Source organism: Ranitomeya imitator, chromosome 4, assembly GCF_032444005.1.
Source record: "Ranitomeya imitator isolate aRanImi1 chromosome 4, aRanImi1.pri, whole genome shotgun sequence".
Taxonomy (NCBI): domain Eukaryota; kingdom Metazoa; phylum Chordata; class Amphibia; order Anura; family Dendrobatidae; genus Ranitomeya; species Ranitomeya imitator.
The window spans coordinates 247,893,812-247,910,706 of NC_091285.1; the positions used below are offsets into that span (position 1 = coordinate 247,893,812).

At 43.0% G+C, this 16,895-nt stretch overlaps 1 protein-coding gene across 1 annotated transcript in view; it reads right to left on the reverse strand.

Annotated features, from left to right (window-relative positions):
• The window catches only part of SLC38A1 (solute carrier family 38 member 1), a 114,826-nt gene that overhangs the window by 25,221 nt on the left and 72,710 nt on the right, over positions 1 to 16,895 (reverse strand). The window contains exons 5-7 of the mRNA XM_069764484.1: positions 15,053 to 15,126; positions 14,714 to 14,806; positions 11,928 to 12,009 (exon numbers count right to left, since the gene is read on the reverse strand). Of these exons, the coding sequence (XP_069620585.1) occupies positions 11,928 to 12,009; positions 14,714 to 14,806; positions 15,053 to 15,126 (249 nt within the window). The remainder of the gene's footprint in view (positions 1 to 11,927; positions 12,010 to 14,713; positions 14,807 to 15,052; positions 15,127 to 16,895) is intronic.

The following is a 16,895-nucleotide window of genomic DNA, read 5'->3' on the forward strand; positions in this document are numbered from 1 at the left end:
GTTTTTTCCTTTGGATTTCTTGACATGCTCTCCCGGAAATAAGTACAGAAGTTCTCCATTTATAAAGAAAATGTTTCTGTACACACAAAGTCTGACAGAGCCTCTAAGGCTGTGTATGGAGACCACGCAGCATTGTGCTATGGAGCCATATGTCCCCTATGCATAGTTGTAGTGCCTTTATGTATTTTTCCTGCCACATGAATGAGCCCCGAAGCCTGTTTTCACCTTAATGACCAAGCCAAATATTACAATTCTGACCACTGTCACTTTCTGAGGTAATAACTCTAGAACACTTCATCGAATCCCACTGATTCTGAGACTGTTTTTTAGTGACACATTGTATTTCACGATAGTGGTAAATTTTGGTCAATATGATTTGTGTTTATGTGTGAAAATAACAAAAATATGACAGAAAAATTAGAAAATTTTGAAATTTTCAAACTTTGAATTTTTTATGCCCTTAAGCCAGAGAGTTATATCACATAAAATAGCTAATAAATAATGACAATAGCACAAAACTCCCATGCTATAGTACCTGATAACAACACATACCCTACAGCTGTACAAGAGAGCAAACCTAAAATATGGTCAAAAAGAGGTATTGTGATGTGTAGCTCTCAGCTTGTGATGTCATGCTTTTGTCACTCTCCCGCTTGCCTCGCTAGCCAGCAGCGTTGTTTTGGGCAGAAGCGCGCTGCATTTCAATACTCCAAGTCTCAGGGAAGCATGGTATCGGAAGGACACTCCCACAGCATATCGCTTGCTCCACCAGGACCTCCCCAGCATCTATTTGTCAGGACGAAAGCTACAGCTGACCCAATACAGTAAGGAACAAATTCATATTATCTGTGGGAAGCATGCATACCCGAGCATACTAGCCTGCATCTCTTTCCCACACAAGCATTACCTTAGTGTGAGTTTTTTGGGTCAGTCCATCTCATTCTGTATTTTTATTTATCAATGGCAGCTACCCAATAAAACAGGGGAGTTCCAAATATTGCCATTATTTAAGCCAATCCCATAGGACATATCACAATACCTCCTTTTGACTGTATTTTAGGTTTGCTTTATTGTACAGCTATAGGGCATTTGTTGTAATTAGGTACTATAGCGTGGGAGTTTTGTAACTATTCCCATTTTTTAATTATCATTCAGACAGGCTGGCACACAGAACCTGTGTAACTCCCAGCAGCTTTAGTCACCACGTACGTGGGAGCACCAGTGTGTTAATTGTGTTTTTTAGATAAAAAATAACATTTACCATGACTACTTTGTTTAATTTTTTTTGTTAGGAAGTTAGAAGAGTTTTTTCATTTTCACAAGGGTAACAGAAGAAAATGGACCATACAAGTCGTTGTACAATTTGTCCCAAGTACGCCGGAACCCCATACGTGGTGGAAAACTACTGTTTGGGAGCATGGCAGGGCTTAGAAGGGAAGGAGCACTATTTGACTTTTGTAGAGCAAAACACCATGTTGCTTTGGCAGAGCCCCTGATATGCCACAAGTGACCTCATTTTGGAAGCTACATCCCTCCAGGAATTTATCTATGGTGTGGTGAGCATCTTGAACCTTTAGGTGCTTTCAGGCGGTGAAAACTACACATTAATATTTTCCCCAAAAATGTTGCTTTTGCCTCAAATTTTTTATTTTCATAAGAGTAACAAGTGGACCTCCCAATTTTTTAGCATTTTTTCTTGAGAAGGCCAATGCTCCATGTGTTTTGGGAAACAACTGTTCATGTACAGGGGAGAGCTCCAAAAGAAATGAGTTATGTTTTGGGAAACAGTCTTTGCTTGTATGGTTTGTAAGCACCATGCCACTTTTGTAGAGCCCCTTTACTGCCAGAAAAGCAGTAATCTCCCACAAATGACCCCATTTTGGAAACCACTCCCTTCAAGGAATTTATCAAGTGGTGCGATAAGGATATTGAACCCACAGGTGAATCACAGAATTTTATAATATTGAGACATGAAAATGAAATATTATGTTTTTTTAACATGTTGTTTTAGCCCTAAATTTTTTATTTTTGCAAAGAATAATAGGGAGAAATGGACCCAAACTTTTTTAAAGCAATATCTTCCGAATCCAGCAATACCCTATGTAAGACTCATGCTGGTGTGGTAGTTGGAGGCAGGTATATCTCGCCCAGGTGTTTGTCCTATGTGAATTAGGCCACTCAGTATCTTCAGGGTGCTAATGGGTTAATGATTGCAGGAATGAAAGATGGCCAGCTGGGTGTTTCCAGTGTCTGCCTGGGGCACCCAGATTGCCTGCCTGTGTGAGACAAACGTGAGTGAAGAGCTCTGCTCAAGAATTGTGTGATGTTAGCTGGGTGGGAGAAGCCCCCCCAGTTGTTGAGATAGCAATGTATTTGTTTAGTTAGTGCCGGACAGGCTAGGATTTATTTTTATGTTTTGTTTATGTTGCTTTCACGTTAATAAATCTGACCTGAGGTCAGCCTGCTCAGAAACCTGCTGTACGCCTCAGATTCAATGCACAAACCACGTGACCTTTGACCCCAGCAAAGGCGATCCCAGAGTGTTTTGTCACATTGTGGTGGAGAACGCGGGCATACCGTGGCACAGGCGACAGCATGGAAGACGTGGTGAAAGCCTTAGTACAGTCCACTGCCGTACAGCAGCAGGCCACTGCCGCACAGCACGAAGCTAATCGCTTGATGGCCGCACAGCTGAAGGAGTTAGTGGACATGACGGTTGCAGACCGCCAACTTCTCCAACAGGTGGCGCAGCGCCTGGTGAGCATGCCTGACGCTGACCCGGAAGCAGAGTCCAGAAGGATCCATGTGAGTCGATACTGGCAAAAGCTGACTGCAGAAGATGACGTCGAGGCATACCTCACAACGTTTGAGCGGACGGCGTTGAGAGAGAAGTGGCCGAAGGCACGATGGGCCGATTTGATCGCCCCGTTTCTCTCCGGCGAGGCCCAAAAAGCTTACCATGATTTGGACCCGGAGGTCGCTCAGGACTTTGAGAAGCTGAAAGCTGAGATCCTGGCCCGGCTGGGTGTGACGACGGCTGTCCGGGCACAGAGGGTACATCAGTGGACATACCAGCAAGATAAACCGGCGCGGTCTCAGATGTTCGACCTGATCTACTTGACAAAGAAATGGCTGCAACCCGAGGTACTGACAATACCCGAAATAATCCAGCGGGTTGTCCTGGACAAGTACCTGAGAGTACTACCCCCAGCGCTGAAAAGGTGGGTAAGCCAAGGAAATCCCACGACAGCGGATCAACTTGTGGAGTTGGTCGAGCGTTATTCCGTGGCAGAAGGACTTCCCGACAACACCGCCAACCCCCGGTCTGTGCCTCCTCCTCGTGGAACCGGTAAGACTGTTCCAGGGACCACGGGTGAAGGAAAATCGCTTAAAACTGTGGGGGAGGAGTCCGGGACTGCTCGCACTCCGAGACCAAGAGTATTGGACGGTGGTCTCAGTAGGGGACCTGTTAGGTGTTTCCGCTGCCATGAGAAGGGTCATGTTTCTGCGAACTGTCCTGTTACCGCTGAACCCATGCAGTGCGACGTTATAGACTCTAGAAAACGCATGTCTTTGGTTACACAGCTAGTGAGTGTGAATGCGGGTCAAAATGATACAGTGAAACACCTGTGTGAATTATCTGTTGATGGGAAAAATGTTGTGGCATTACTAGACTCTGGAAGTGTGGTGACTCTGGTGAAAGCTAGTTTGGTGACACTTCCGTCTGGTCCGTCTGACAAGTTTTCTGTGACGTGTGTGCATGGTGACACCCGCTCGTACTTAACAGCGGTCATATGGATTTCTACTCCCTATGGGTCAGTGCAGCAGAAAGTGGGACTCGTTCCCGCATTGTTACAGGATGTAATCCTGGGCAGGGATTTTCCCTATTTCTGGCAGTTGTGGGAGAATCAGTTGCTCCTTCACGGTAGCTGTACCCGTGAATCTTCTCCCATGCCCTCTGGAGGTCCCGAGTCCCTAGAGGAGACCCCACAGGAAGATGTTGCTGGGGAGGTTAGTGAATCTAACCTTCAGTACCCCTTCTCCGTCATGGCGGGGGAAACGGAGGAAACTGAGGAACCTCAGCGAGAGGCGGAGGCAGACAGCCATCCGGCACCCTGCCTGCCAGATTTGGGAGTCCAGGTGGATGACTTCCACAGCGAGCAAATGAAAGATCCTACCCTGACTCCGGCTAGGAAAATGTAAAAATGATAGATGGGGTACCCGTAGAACCTGACACTAGGCTAGCGTACCCGTATATGGTTCTGGAAAATGATTTGCTCTACCAGGTAGAAAAAAAAAGGGGAAGACACAGTGCAACGGTTAGTGGTACCCAAACCTTATCGGCGGAAGGTACTGGATTTGGTCCACGGACATATAATGGGGGGACATCTGGGGGTACAGAAAACCACAGAAAGGATATTGCATTGTTTTGTGTGGCCTGGAATACATTATGATGTGCGTAACTATTGTGAGTCCTGTCCAGAGTGCCAAATCGTGGCCCCTAAATCTCAGTTCCGTAGCCCTTTGGTACCCCTTCCTATCATCGGGGTCCCTTTTGAGAGAATTGGGATGGATTTGGTTGGGCCCCTTCCCCGATCCGCATGTGGGCACCAACATATCCTCGTCATCGTGGACTATGCCACTCGTTACCCGGAAGCCGTCCCTTTGCGTAACACAGCTACCAAGATGATCGCCAAGGAATTGGTACAAGTGTTTAGTCGGGTGGGAATTCCAAAACAGATACTCACCGACCAGGGGACTCCCTTTATGTCGAGGGTAATGAAGGAGCTCTGCAGGTTCTTACAAATAGACCCGTTGCGTACGTCTGTCTATCACCCTCAAACAGATGGCCTGGTTGAGCGCTTCAACAAAACCTTAAAACAGATGCTCCGGAAGGCGATAGACAAAGATGGGAAGAACTGGGATTACTTGTTACCCTATTTGCTGTTTGCAATTAGGGAAGTTCCCCAGTCTTCCACAGGGTTTTCGCCTTTCGAACTGTTGTATGCCCGTCGTCCCCGGGGACTGCTGGACGTCGCAAAAGAAACCTGGGAAGGTCAAGTCACTCCCTTTAAAACGGTGATCGACCATGTAACACAAATGCAGGATCGTATTGCCGCTGTCATGCCCATTGTTAGGGACTATATGTTACAGGCCCAGGGAGCCCAGAGGCAAAGTTATGATAGAGGCGCTAAGGTCCGTACATTTGCACCCGGCGATAGGGTGTTGGTCCTAATCCCTACGGTGGATAGTAAATTCCTGGCGAAATGGCAGGGCCCATTTGAGGTCCGAGAAAGAGTTGGTGAAGTGAACTATAAAGTGTACCAGCCGGGTAAGAGAAAACCGGAACAGATTTATCATGTGAATCTGATAAAATCCTGGAAAGACCGCTCTGCCCTAACGGCGGATCTGCCCCGTCCGGTTTGTTCACCTACTGTACCGGAGGTGCAGGTTGCCGAGACTCTCTCAGAACGACAAAAATCTGAGGTTAAGCAATTTTTGTTACAGAACCGACAGTTTTTCTCCGAAAAACCTGGCCGGACTAAGTTGGTGAAACATGAGATTGTCACAGAGCCTGGCGTCACTGTTCATGTGAAGCCCTACCGGATTCCGGAAGCCCGCCGTGAAGCCGTCTCCCGGGAAGTGATGGCAATGTTGGACTTAGGAGTCATTGAGGAGTCGCACAGCGCCTGGTCCAGTCCAATTGTGTTGATACCTAAACCGGATGGCTCCATCCGGTTTTGTAATGACTTTAGGAAACTGAATGCAGTTTCTAAATTTGATGCGTACCCTATGCCCTGGGTCGATGAGTTGATCGACCGGCTTGGTAAAGCCCGATACATTACGACCCTGGATTTAACAAAGGGGTACTGGCAGATTCCTCTGGCCGAGGCGGCCAGAGAGAAGACGGCATTTGCTACACCGGAAGGTCTGTTCCAGTATGTCTATATGCCATTTGGACTTCACGGAGCTCCCGCAACGTTCCAGAGATTGATGGATCGAGTCTTGAGGCCTCACAGACAGTACGCTTCTGCCTACCTGGATGACATCGTAATTTACAGCATGGACTGGGAAACTCATCTCCAGAAGGTACAAGCGGTGATTGATGACCTGCGAGATGCAGGTTTAACGGCAAACCCCAAGAAATGCCACATCGGGCTTGAAGAAGCCCGATACTTGGGCTACGTGATTGGCCGAGGAGTGGTTAAACCCCAGATCGACAAAATACAGGCAATTCAGGGCTGGCCACAACCAATGAACAAAAAACAAGTACAGGCTTTCCTGGGGATTGCTTGCTATTATCGCCGGTTGATACCCAATTTTGCAGCCATGGCTACTCCCTTGACGGATCGTACCAAGGGGAAGGGTTCCGTCATGGTAAAATGGACCTCAGCTGCTGAAGAGGCCTTCCACAGCCTGAAACGGGCTTTGTGCTCTCAGCCCGTACTAGTGACTCCTGATTTCAGCAGCGAGTTTGTGGTACAAACTGATGCCTCTGATACTGGTGTCGGAGCTGTACTTTCCCAGGTGAGGGACGGAGTCGAACACCCGATCCTCTATCTCAGTCGGAAACTGAATGTACATGAGCAGAGGTATGCGGTGGTTGAAAAAGAGTGCCTAGCCATTAAATGGGCTCTCGACTCCCTCAAGTATTACCTGGCCGGTAGGAAGTTTAGGCTGGTCACAGACCATGCCCCTCTCAAGTGGATGCACCTCCACAAAGACCATAATAGTCGGGTAACCCGGTGGTTCCTTGCCCTGCAGGCTTACTCTTTTACAGTGGAGCACCGACCTGGGGTGCAGATGGGGAACGCCGATGCCCTATCCCGAGTGCACTGTTTCAAAAGTGTTCTTGCTCGACCGGAGTGGTCTGAGCAAGGGGGGGGGGGGGGATATGTAAGACTCATGCTGGTGTGGTAGTTGGAGGCAGGTATATCTCGCCCAGGTGTTTGTCCTATGTGAATTAGGCCACTCAGTATCTTCAGGGTGCTAATGGGTTAATGATTGCAGGAATAAAAGATGGCCAGCTGGGTGTTTCCAGTGTCTGCCTGGGGCACCCAGATTGCCTGCCTGTGTGAGACAAACGTGAGTGAAGAGCTCTGCTCAAGAATTGTGTGATGTTAGCTGGGTGGGAGAAGCCCCCCCAGTTGTTGAGATAGCAACGTATTTGTTTAGTTAGTGCCGGACAGGCTAGGATTTATTTTTATGTTTTGTTTTGTTCATGTTGCTTTCACGTTAATAAATCTGACCTGAGGTCAGCCTGCTCAGAAACCTGCTGTACGCCTCAGATTCAATGCACAAACCACGTGACCTTTGACACCAGCAAAGGCGATCCCAGAGTGTTTTGTCACACCTATCTGTGGTCATATACTTTTGTCTGGATGTACAGCATGGCTCAGAAGAGACAGAGAAAACCATTTGATTTTTAAGGTGCAGAGATTCCTGGAGTAAATTGTGGGCATAATTTGCAGAGCCCCTTTCAGCTTCCAAAACAACATAAATCCCACGAAATACCCCATTTTGCAAATTACACTCAGGGAAATCATCTAGGTGTGTAGTGACTATTTTGACCACACTATTGTTCTCCAGAAATAAGTGCGCAGTTGATATTGCAGAGTGAAACTTGCAAATATGCAATTTTAGTGCCCAATACATAATAGCCGGCCTGTGCTTCCAGAGACGAGCCACATAGATTGTGAAAAGGACCTAACAATTGATGACACATCTCAATAAAACATTGCTAAGGATCCGACACTCTCACAATCAGGTGAAAATGCTCCGGCAGTGGCCTGAACTAATGTTAGGTCCACACTGCGCTTGTTGGCACTGTTGGGTGCATATGCTTGGGAGGTATGCGCACATCAGTGTGCATTGTCAGGATGGATACTGAAGCATCCGACCATCATAGGGACCCACTGTAATGAGACATATATAGTATCGTATACATCTCTTTGCAGTGTCCCCCCTTATTGTAAAGTATAATCTGCTGCGCATTCCGGTCAGCCATGGTCAAGTGCAGTGTAAGTCTGGAAAAGTTTCCAGACATATACTGTAGGTTAGGTGCAAGGACACTAGCGTAAGTGATGTGCAGGCTATATACAGCAACTCTGTATATTGCTTGGTGGTTAGCTCAGTACTCGTCTACTATGCAATGTGCAGTGCTACTATGTTCAGCCCATACATCGCTTAGGTTTGGCCGCTGCAGGAGCAGTTTTTAGCTGATAGGTGGGTGTGCTAATGTTTGACCCCCACCGATCTCATATTGAAGAACTATTGAGCAAATAGATCAATGATTAGACCCAGAGAACCCCTAAGTGCGTTTTCCCTTCTGCAGCTAGACCATACATGTTGGTGTAGTTTGGGCACACTTTGGACCTCAGGAGAGGGGGCCATTAGGCTTTCCAAGAGGGGATTTTACTGGATTGTTTTTTGGGCGCTATGTCGATGTCGCTTTTTCAACTCCTAGGAACTACTAGGAACCCTAGACATTCTCTATTTTTCCATTGACAGATGCCCGATCTGACTAAGGTTACGTTCCCACTTGCGTTTGGGTTCTTTGCGTAGGGCTGCGTACTTCTTCCCTTCAAATCTGCAACATTTTGCGTTCTCGTGCGGTCATAACGACGCACGTAGACGAATCCGCCTACAACGCATGTCCCTGCGTACCCAATGTTAAAGATAGGTATGCAGGATGCATGTGCATCTATGCGGATTTGAAGGGAAAAAGTACGCAGCCCTATGCAAAGAACCCAAACGCACGTGGGAACGTAACCTTAGTCTTATTCTTCGTGTCATTACGATCGCAGTGAAATCAGATTTATAGAGGTTTTTTATCTTTTCCTTTTTATGCACACTAAAATCAATTTTTTCACAAACAATTATTTGTTTCTCCATCATCACACTGTGACAGCTGTAATTTTTTTTTTACTTTTTTATCGATGGAGCTTTAAAAAAGCTTTTTTTTTGCAGGACAAGATGATTTTTATTTATACCATTTTCGTTTGTATGTGATCTTTTGAACACTTTTTATTCTGTTTTGTGTGTCTGTATGACAAAAAAGCTATTTTTTTGCTGTGTTTTTTCTTAATTATTTTTATGGTGTTCACGATATGGGATAAATAATATCATAGTTTTATAGATTGTTTATATAAATATGTGTACTTTTTTCTTTAATTTTTTGTGGAAAACCGTTTTTTCACTTGCAAAACTTGCAAACATTTATTTTTGTACTTTCACTTTTATTTTTTCTCCTTTATAGAAACTTTATAATATTTTTTTACTTAGTTAGTATGGGACATCCACTTTTAATGCTCTGTTCACAGAGATCTAAATCTGTGCAATGCTTTTGCAGTCCCGGGCATTAGAGGTGTCAATCAGACACAGGCAGGAGACATGTCAGGTCCTGCTCTCCGCAGGAGCTTTCAGGCAGTACTGCATGACTCCCAGTCATCTTTTGGCCTGGGGTCACCATGGAGACCATCAGCACAATTCAATCACAATTACACTATGCCGATTAGAGCAGAGAGGGAGCTACCTTCCCCTGTAAGTTGATCGATGCCACTGTCGCTATTGACCGCGGCATCAGAAGGGTTAAACATCCGCAATCAGTGCTAGTACCGATCGTGGGTGTTATTGCAGGGAGTCAGCTATGAAATATCACTGACACCCACTGATTGTTGCACTGGCTCTGCGCTGTCTTGCCATACATAAGGCGATTAAAGGGTTATTCCTGTAGTGTTGTACTTGGCTATATAGAAAATAAATGGTGATGTGTTTGAGCAAGGAGCCATATGTCTCATGTATATGGTTGTATTTCCTTAGTGTACTAAGGTGCCATGTGACCAGCCTACATTGTAGTTTACCAAGGAGCCATATGTCCCCTGTGCATTATTATATTGCCTTAGTGTGCTTAGGAGCCATATTTCTCCAGTGCATTGTTGCATTGCACTAGTGTACTAAGAGTCATTTGTCCCCCAAGCATTGCTGTATTGCCTTAGTGTACTAAGGAGCCATAAGTCCTCTATGCATTGTTGTATTTCCTTATAAGGGGCCCATACTGTATGGAGTACTATATGGGGCCCATTATTCTGTATGCAACAATATATGGAGCCCATTCTGTATGAAGTATTATATGAGGCCCATTCTGTATACATCATTATATGGGTCCCATTATTCTGTATGGAGCAATATATGGGGCCCATTCAGTATGGAGCATTTTATGGTGCTCATTCTAGATGGAGCATTATATGGGGCCTATTCTGGATGGAGCATTATATGGGGCCTATTCTGGATGGAGCATTATTTGTGCCCATTCTGTATGGAGTATTATATGGGGCCCATTCAGTATGGAGCATTTTATGGGGCCCATTCTAGATGGAGCATTATATGGGGCCTATTCTGGACGGAGCATTATTTGGACCCATTCTGTATGGAGCAATATATGAGGCCCATTCTGTATGGAGTATTATATGGGTCACATTCTGTATGAAGCAATATATAAGACCCATCCTGTATGGAGTTTTACATGGGGCCCATTCTGTATGGAGCAATATATGGGGCCCATTCTGTATGGAGCATTATATGGGAGCCCATTCTGTATGGAACAATATATAAGACCCATCCTGTATGGAGTTTTACATGGGGCCCATTCTGTATGGAGCATAATATGGGGCCCATTCTGTATGGAGCAATATATGGAGCCAATTGTGTATGGAGTATTAAATGCGGCCCATTCTGTATGGAGCAATATGAGGCCCATTCTGTATGGAGTATTATATGGGTCACATTCTGTATGAAGCAATATATAAGACCCATCCTGTATGGAGTTTTACATGGGGCCCATTCTGTATGGAGCAATATATGGGGCCCATTCTGTATGGAACAATATATAAGACCCATCCTGTATGGAGTTTTACATGGGGCCCATTCTGTATGGAGCATAATATCATCGAAACCTTCAAAAAGAACCTGAAGACCCACCTCTTCCGACAAGCCTACAACCTGCAGTAACCACCGATTGACCAAACCGCTGCACGGCCAGCTCTACCCTCACCTACTGTATCCTCACCCATCCCTTGTAGATTGTGAGCCCTCGCGGGCAGGGTCCTCTCTCCTCCTGTACCAGTTGTGACTTGTATTTTTCAAGATTATTGTACTTGTTTTATTATGTATACCCCTCCTCACATGTAAAGCGCCATGGAATAAATGGCGCTATAATAATAAATAATAATAATAATAATAATAATAATATGGGGCCCATTCTGTATGGAGCATAATATGGGGCCCATTCTGTATGGAGCAATATATGGAGCCAATTGTGTATGGAGTATTAAATGCGGCCCATTCTGTATGGAGCATTATAAGGGGGCGATGCTGGATGGAGCATTATATGGGGCCCATTCTGTATGGAGCAATATATGGGGCCAATTGTGTATGGAGTATTAAATGCAGCCCATTCCATATGGAGCATTATATGGGGCCTATAGTGTAAGAAGTATTTTATGGGGCCCATTCTGTACGGAGCACTTTATGGAGCCCATTCTGTATGGAGCATCATATGGGGCCCGTCCTCTATGGTGTTATATATAGGGCCCATTCTGCATGGAGCATTATATGGGGCCCATTATTCTGCATTGAGCATTATTTGGGGTCCATTAAAATCTTAGGCATTGTACTATACCTATATTTCTGCTGTATCTGTGCATCATGAATTGTGCTATGTGTTAAAGGGGCTTACTGAAGCCTTTTCACCCGGGGCCAGCCCTGCTTATTGTATTAAGGAGCCATATGTCCTATGTATAGGTAATAACTCCATGTTACCAGAATAACCCTTTAAACATTCAACAGTTAATAGACACACTCATCTAACCAAAAATATCAAGTAAAGGCTGCATTAGACAATCTATAAAAGTCAACTTTCCACTTACGAGGATGTATCTTCCATTCCAATCAGGAATTTAATAACATTGGGTAATTCATTTTTCACTATAAATAGATAGCTCAGCATTGCTGTAAGACAGAAAACCAGAAAGGATTAAATCACAATTTAGCATTTTAACCATCAAAATAATGATTCCCTGTACTGGGAACTCTGAAATGGTAAAGTTGCCATTCCATGATCATGATTTTGTGGTCTTATAAAAAGCATTTTCACACTGGTGTTAGGAACATCTTAGAGATTCAGACTATGCTGGTCTTTTTTCCGCTCTGAAGAAATATCCCTCCATAAATAACCAAGGAGTTCATTTTCACAAGACCCAATGGGACCAAATGTTCACGTACACAAACTAATTCTCCATTTATATCTGACCTCACAAATTCTGGGACTTCCTATTTCCAATATCTTGTCCTTTTTTTCTGTATGAAAACCAATATATCAAATAATTTAATAATTTAAATAGACTGATCCGCTAGGCAGATATTAAGCTGCATGCTGAATCAAAGAGTGCTATGTTTTTTTTATAAAAAGTTATAATTTTATTAACACATACAACACAAAATACTAAAACAATGCCTCAAAACCATATAAATCAATTATATACTGGAGATAGGCGTAAATAGAATGGTAATATTGCCAGGAGAGCACCAGGTAACACACATATTCACAAATTCGTTAAATTTGGCAATAGAGCATGCTGAGAAAATACTTATTTAGGCACCTATTACTTGTTGCACAATATTTGATCATCTAAAAGTATTTATACACATCACAATATTATTCTGATGAAATATATTCATAATTTAATATTATTCTAAAAAGACCCACATGGGTACATTAAAGCACTGAAAACAATTACTGTGCAAACAAAGCTAGTCACATTATTAAAGAGAAACTGATTATAATTCAATTATATCAAAATCGCCAATGCTTTGTAGACGCAAAAAATATTGAATCCACAGAAAATATTTAATGTGTATATTCAATTACAAGCACAGCCAAATGGTACTACAATTGCACCCTTAACCAATCAGTTGCTTTAAATTAAAGCTAGAATTAGTGCCGTAGTAGCTGTACTCAGATTATATACTCAAAACAATTTGCTGTAAATGTGCCCTTATTGTCATGTGGGTAAATATCTATCGAATAAACATAACCAAATTAGGCAGCGCAACAATGCAATAGATGGATTTGATTATCCCGTGACAAATGCCGAGCGAAGTGGCTACAATCAGCCAACACTGTAGCGCCGCTAGACAGCCTAATTTCAACAGAGCAACTGGTAAGTACACTCTGTGCCAAGACTCAATGTGGTAGAATAATCAATGCTATCCAGCAGTGTGAACCCACAATACAACAGGTGGCCGTCCGTATATGACAGAGAACTAATGCGCCCAATAGATGGTCTGAAACAGACCTAATTACCAAGCAAATAGTAATTTACATGCTGGGGTTTTGTGGAGAGTGGCGTGCCATGCGCGGCTGGAAGCGGGGAGCACCCGACAATTAGGTAATATGTGTACTGAGGGGTCTTTTCACGTACCCAGTATTTAGGCATAGTCAGATGCATGTAAATTACTATTTGCTTGGTAATTAGGTCTGTTTCAGACCATCTATTGGGCGCATTAGTTCTCTGTCATATACGGACGGCCACCTGTTGTATTGTGGGTTCACACTGCTGGATAGCATTGATTATTCTACCACATTGAGTCTTGGCACAGAGTGTACTTACCAGTTGCTCTGTTGAAATTAGGCTGTCTAGCGGCGCTACAGTGTTGGCTGATTGTAGCCACTTCGCTCGGCATTTGTCACGGGATAATCAAATCCATCTATTGCATTGTTGCGCTGCCTAATTTGGTTATGTTTATTCGATAGATATTTACCCACATGACAATAAGGGCACATTTACAGCAAATTGTTTTGAGTATATAATCTGAGTACAGCTACTACGGCACTAATTCTAGCTTTAATTTAAAGCAACTGATTGGTTAAGGGTGCAATTGTAGTACCATTTGGCTGTGCTTGTAATTGAATATACACATTAAATATTTTCTGTGGATTCAATATTTTTTGCGTCTACAAAGCATTGGCGATTTTGATATAATTGAATTATAATCAGTTTCTCTTTAATAATGTGACTAGCTTTGTTTGCACAGTAATTGTTTTCAGTGCCTTAATGTACCCATGTGGGTCTTTTTAGAATAATATTAAATTATGAATATATTTCATCAGAATAATATTGTGATGTGTATAAATACTTTTAGATTATCAAATATTGTGCAACAAGTAATAGGTGCCTAAATAAGTATTTTCTCAGCATGCTCTATTGCCAAATTTAACGAATTTGTGAATATTTGTGTTACCTGGTGCTCTCCTGGCAATATTACCATTCTATTTACGCCTATCTCCAGTATATAATTGATTTATATGGTTTTGAGGCATTGTTTTAGTATTTTGTGTTGTATGTGTTAATAAAATTATAACTTTTTATAAAAAAAACATAGCACTCTTTGATTCAGCATGCAGCTTAATATCTGCCTAGCGGATCAGTATGTTTGATGTTATATTTGAGTGTTTGCCCATCCCGAGTTTGTGGTAATGGGTCTGGGTTATATGTTTAAATAATTTAAATAGGTAAAATGTTAAAAAAAAAATCTACCTGAAAAAGAAAATAATCTAACTCTTCTCACACATAGCTCCAAACAACTACTCTTCGAAAAGGAATTTGGTGGAATTATTGGGACTTTTTTGGGAGGCTCATAAAAAAGCACTTACCTCCAGTGTTCTGAAGTGTAGTTGACCCGAAGACCAGCAATCTTCCTGGAGTGCCGTATACTTGCTCCCCGAGCTTCTCATACACCATACAGCCTGGTCACATGAATCATTATTTAGTATTAATAATCTCCATTAGCACAGACCACAAAGTATACGCAGGAAATGGTTTTCTGTTGATGAATTTTGTGTATTTTTTTTTCTTTCAATCCATTTTCTATTTTTTCTTATGCAACAAAGTATTTTTATATCTAAACTGACATCACTGCAATGAGCATTCTTTTGCAAAAGTACAAAATAATTAATGAAAAGCAACAATAAATAAAAAAAAATATCAATTACCTGTTTCCTGGGAACATTTCAGTAGGAGATTAATAGAATAGATAGACAACAAAGTCACTGAAATTAGGAGCACCCTAAAAAGTAAGGGGGAAAACATTTTCTATCAGAATTTTCAGTAATCGTGCACAGTCTGGATCTTGACATATTTGACGTATAAAGAGGAGATGCTAAAATAGTCATCTCAGCCTTCCAATTAAAATTACTCAGTGCATCATTAGCATTACTCGGATTATTTGGATCTATATATAATTTTCTTTGCGCGGTTTGATGTGCACCGATTTACAACCTCCGACCAGGAACACATTTGGCCATCAACGATTGTTTAATGGCTAATCTATAATAGACCATTCTGTGTGAGTAGAGGCCACAAATTTTCTCAGCAGCATCAGTCCAATAGGATTGTGTGCTACTGAGGATGATGATCAACAGATCATTTTATCGGATTATTGAACATTTTGCTCATTCGTTGGGTGATCGTCACGTTATTTAGACTACACGTATAGTGGAAGCGATCATTCATGGTAATTGTACAGTGTACTTTCCTTTACTGTATCAAGCTGGGTCATAGCAGTTTTAGGAACCGTGATAGAGTATTTGGGGAATCTGAATTTTTGAAGGGTATCTCTATGATGAAGGATGAAACACGTCGGGAGAGCTAAGGGACATTCTCTGGGACAGGACCACACTTGGGGACTGTCCTTGTGAGGACGGGAGACCTGCACAGGGCATGAGAGGGCAGCCTATATAGCACACCTATGCTTTCCCCGGTTTCCCTATCATAAGTATAGCCTTCTCCAGGACATCGAAAGGGTGAGACCAAACCATTTAATTATCTGCACTGGTGTATCTTTTGAGCAATTTCTCTGTGGCTTTGTTTGTTTTTACGTGTTCCCCTGTTTTTATATTATTATATTAAATGTTAGGGTATATATCCTACTAATATTAGTCCTTACTGCTACCATGACTGAAAGCCGGCAGCTCACAGGAGAAATTAAGTTCATTTTCTCATCGGTGCTGCTTTCAGTCTTGTGGCTGGCCACCTTCATTACCCTGCGGGATAGGCCCTATATCTGCAGGATAATAGCATCATCGGATCCGGCAGATTCCCTTTAACAGCCTATTGTCTCAAACAATCTTTTATAGAAGAGAGTATGTTCAGAGGAAATAACTAAAAGGAAACACAAAACTTGTGAAACTGACAGTTTTTTTTTGTAACAGTTCTGGTAATTCTGTGGTTTTTGAGTCCTTTATGAAGAACTATTTAAAATAGATCACACACAGTTTTACAAGGTTTGGAGTATATTCGACCAAGGAACTGCAAGTAATAAGATTGACTTACGGTATATGTTTTAAAGGGAACCTGCCAGGTCAAGCAAATTTGCCAAACGGGCACTATTAGGTTCAGTTGGCTTATGCCTGCATTACAGCACATGCTGTCAAGCACATATTCTTCTATATTGCTAAAAGCAGCCTATGTTCCTTTTCGGTATATACTAACGAGGAAGGACTAGTCGGATGAAACGTTGCCTTCATGAGACATGACTGAAGCTTTCCTCTGCTGTTGCCTGTGGAAAGTCGACAACTGATTGGCACAATGCTACAGTCAGCACAGATAGTGTTGTAGCCAGCAACAGAGGACAGCTTCAGTCAATGTGCACTAATCTCTTGGGCTGTCCAACCCCGCGAGTAGCGTTGAGCAGTACAGTTGTACATAGACAGCAGCCAGGCTGCAGATAATGGCCAGTGCCTGGGGTCTATTCGACCCCAAAATAGAGGATATCAATCATGCACCCCCAGGCGTGATTACATGATATGAAACAGAACAGTGCTTGATAAAGGTCAT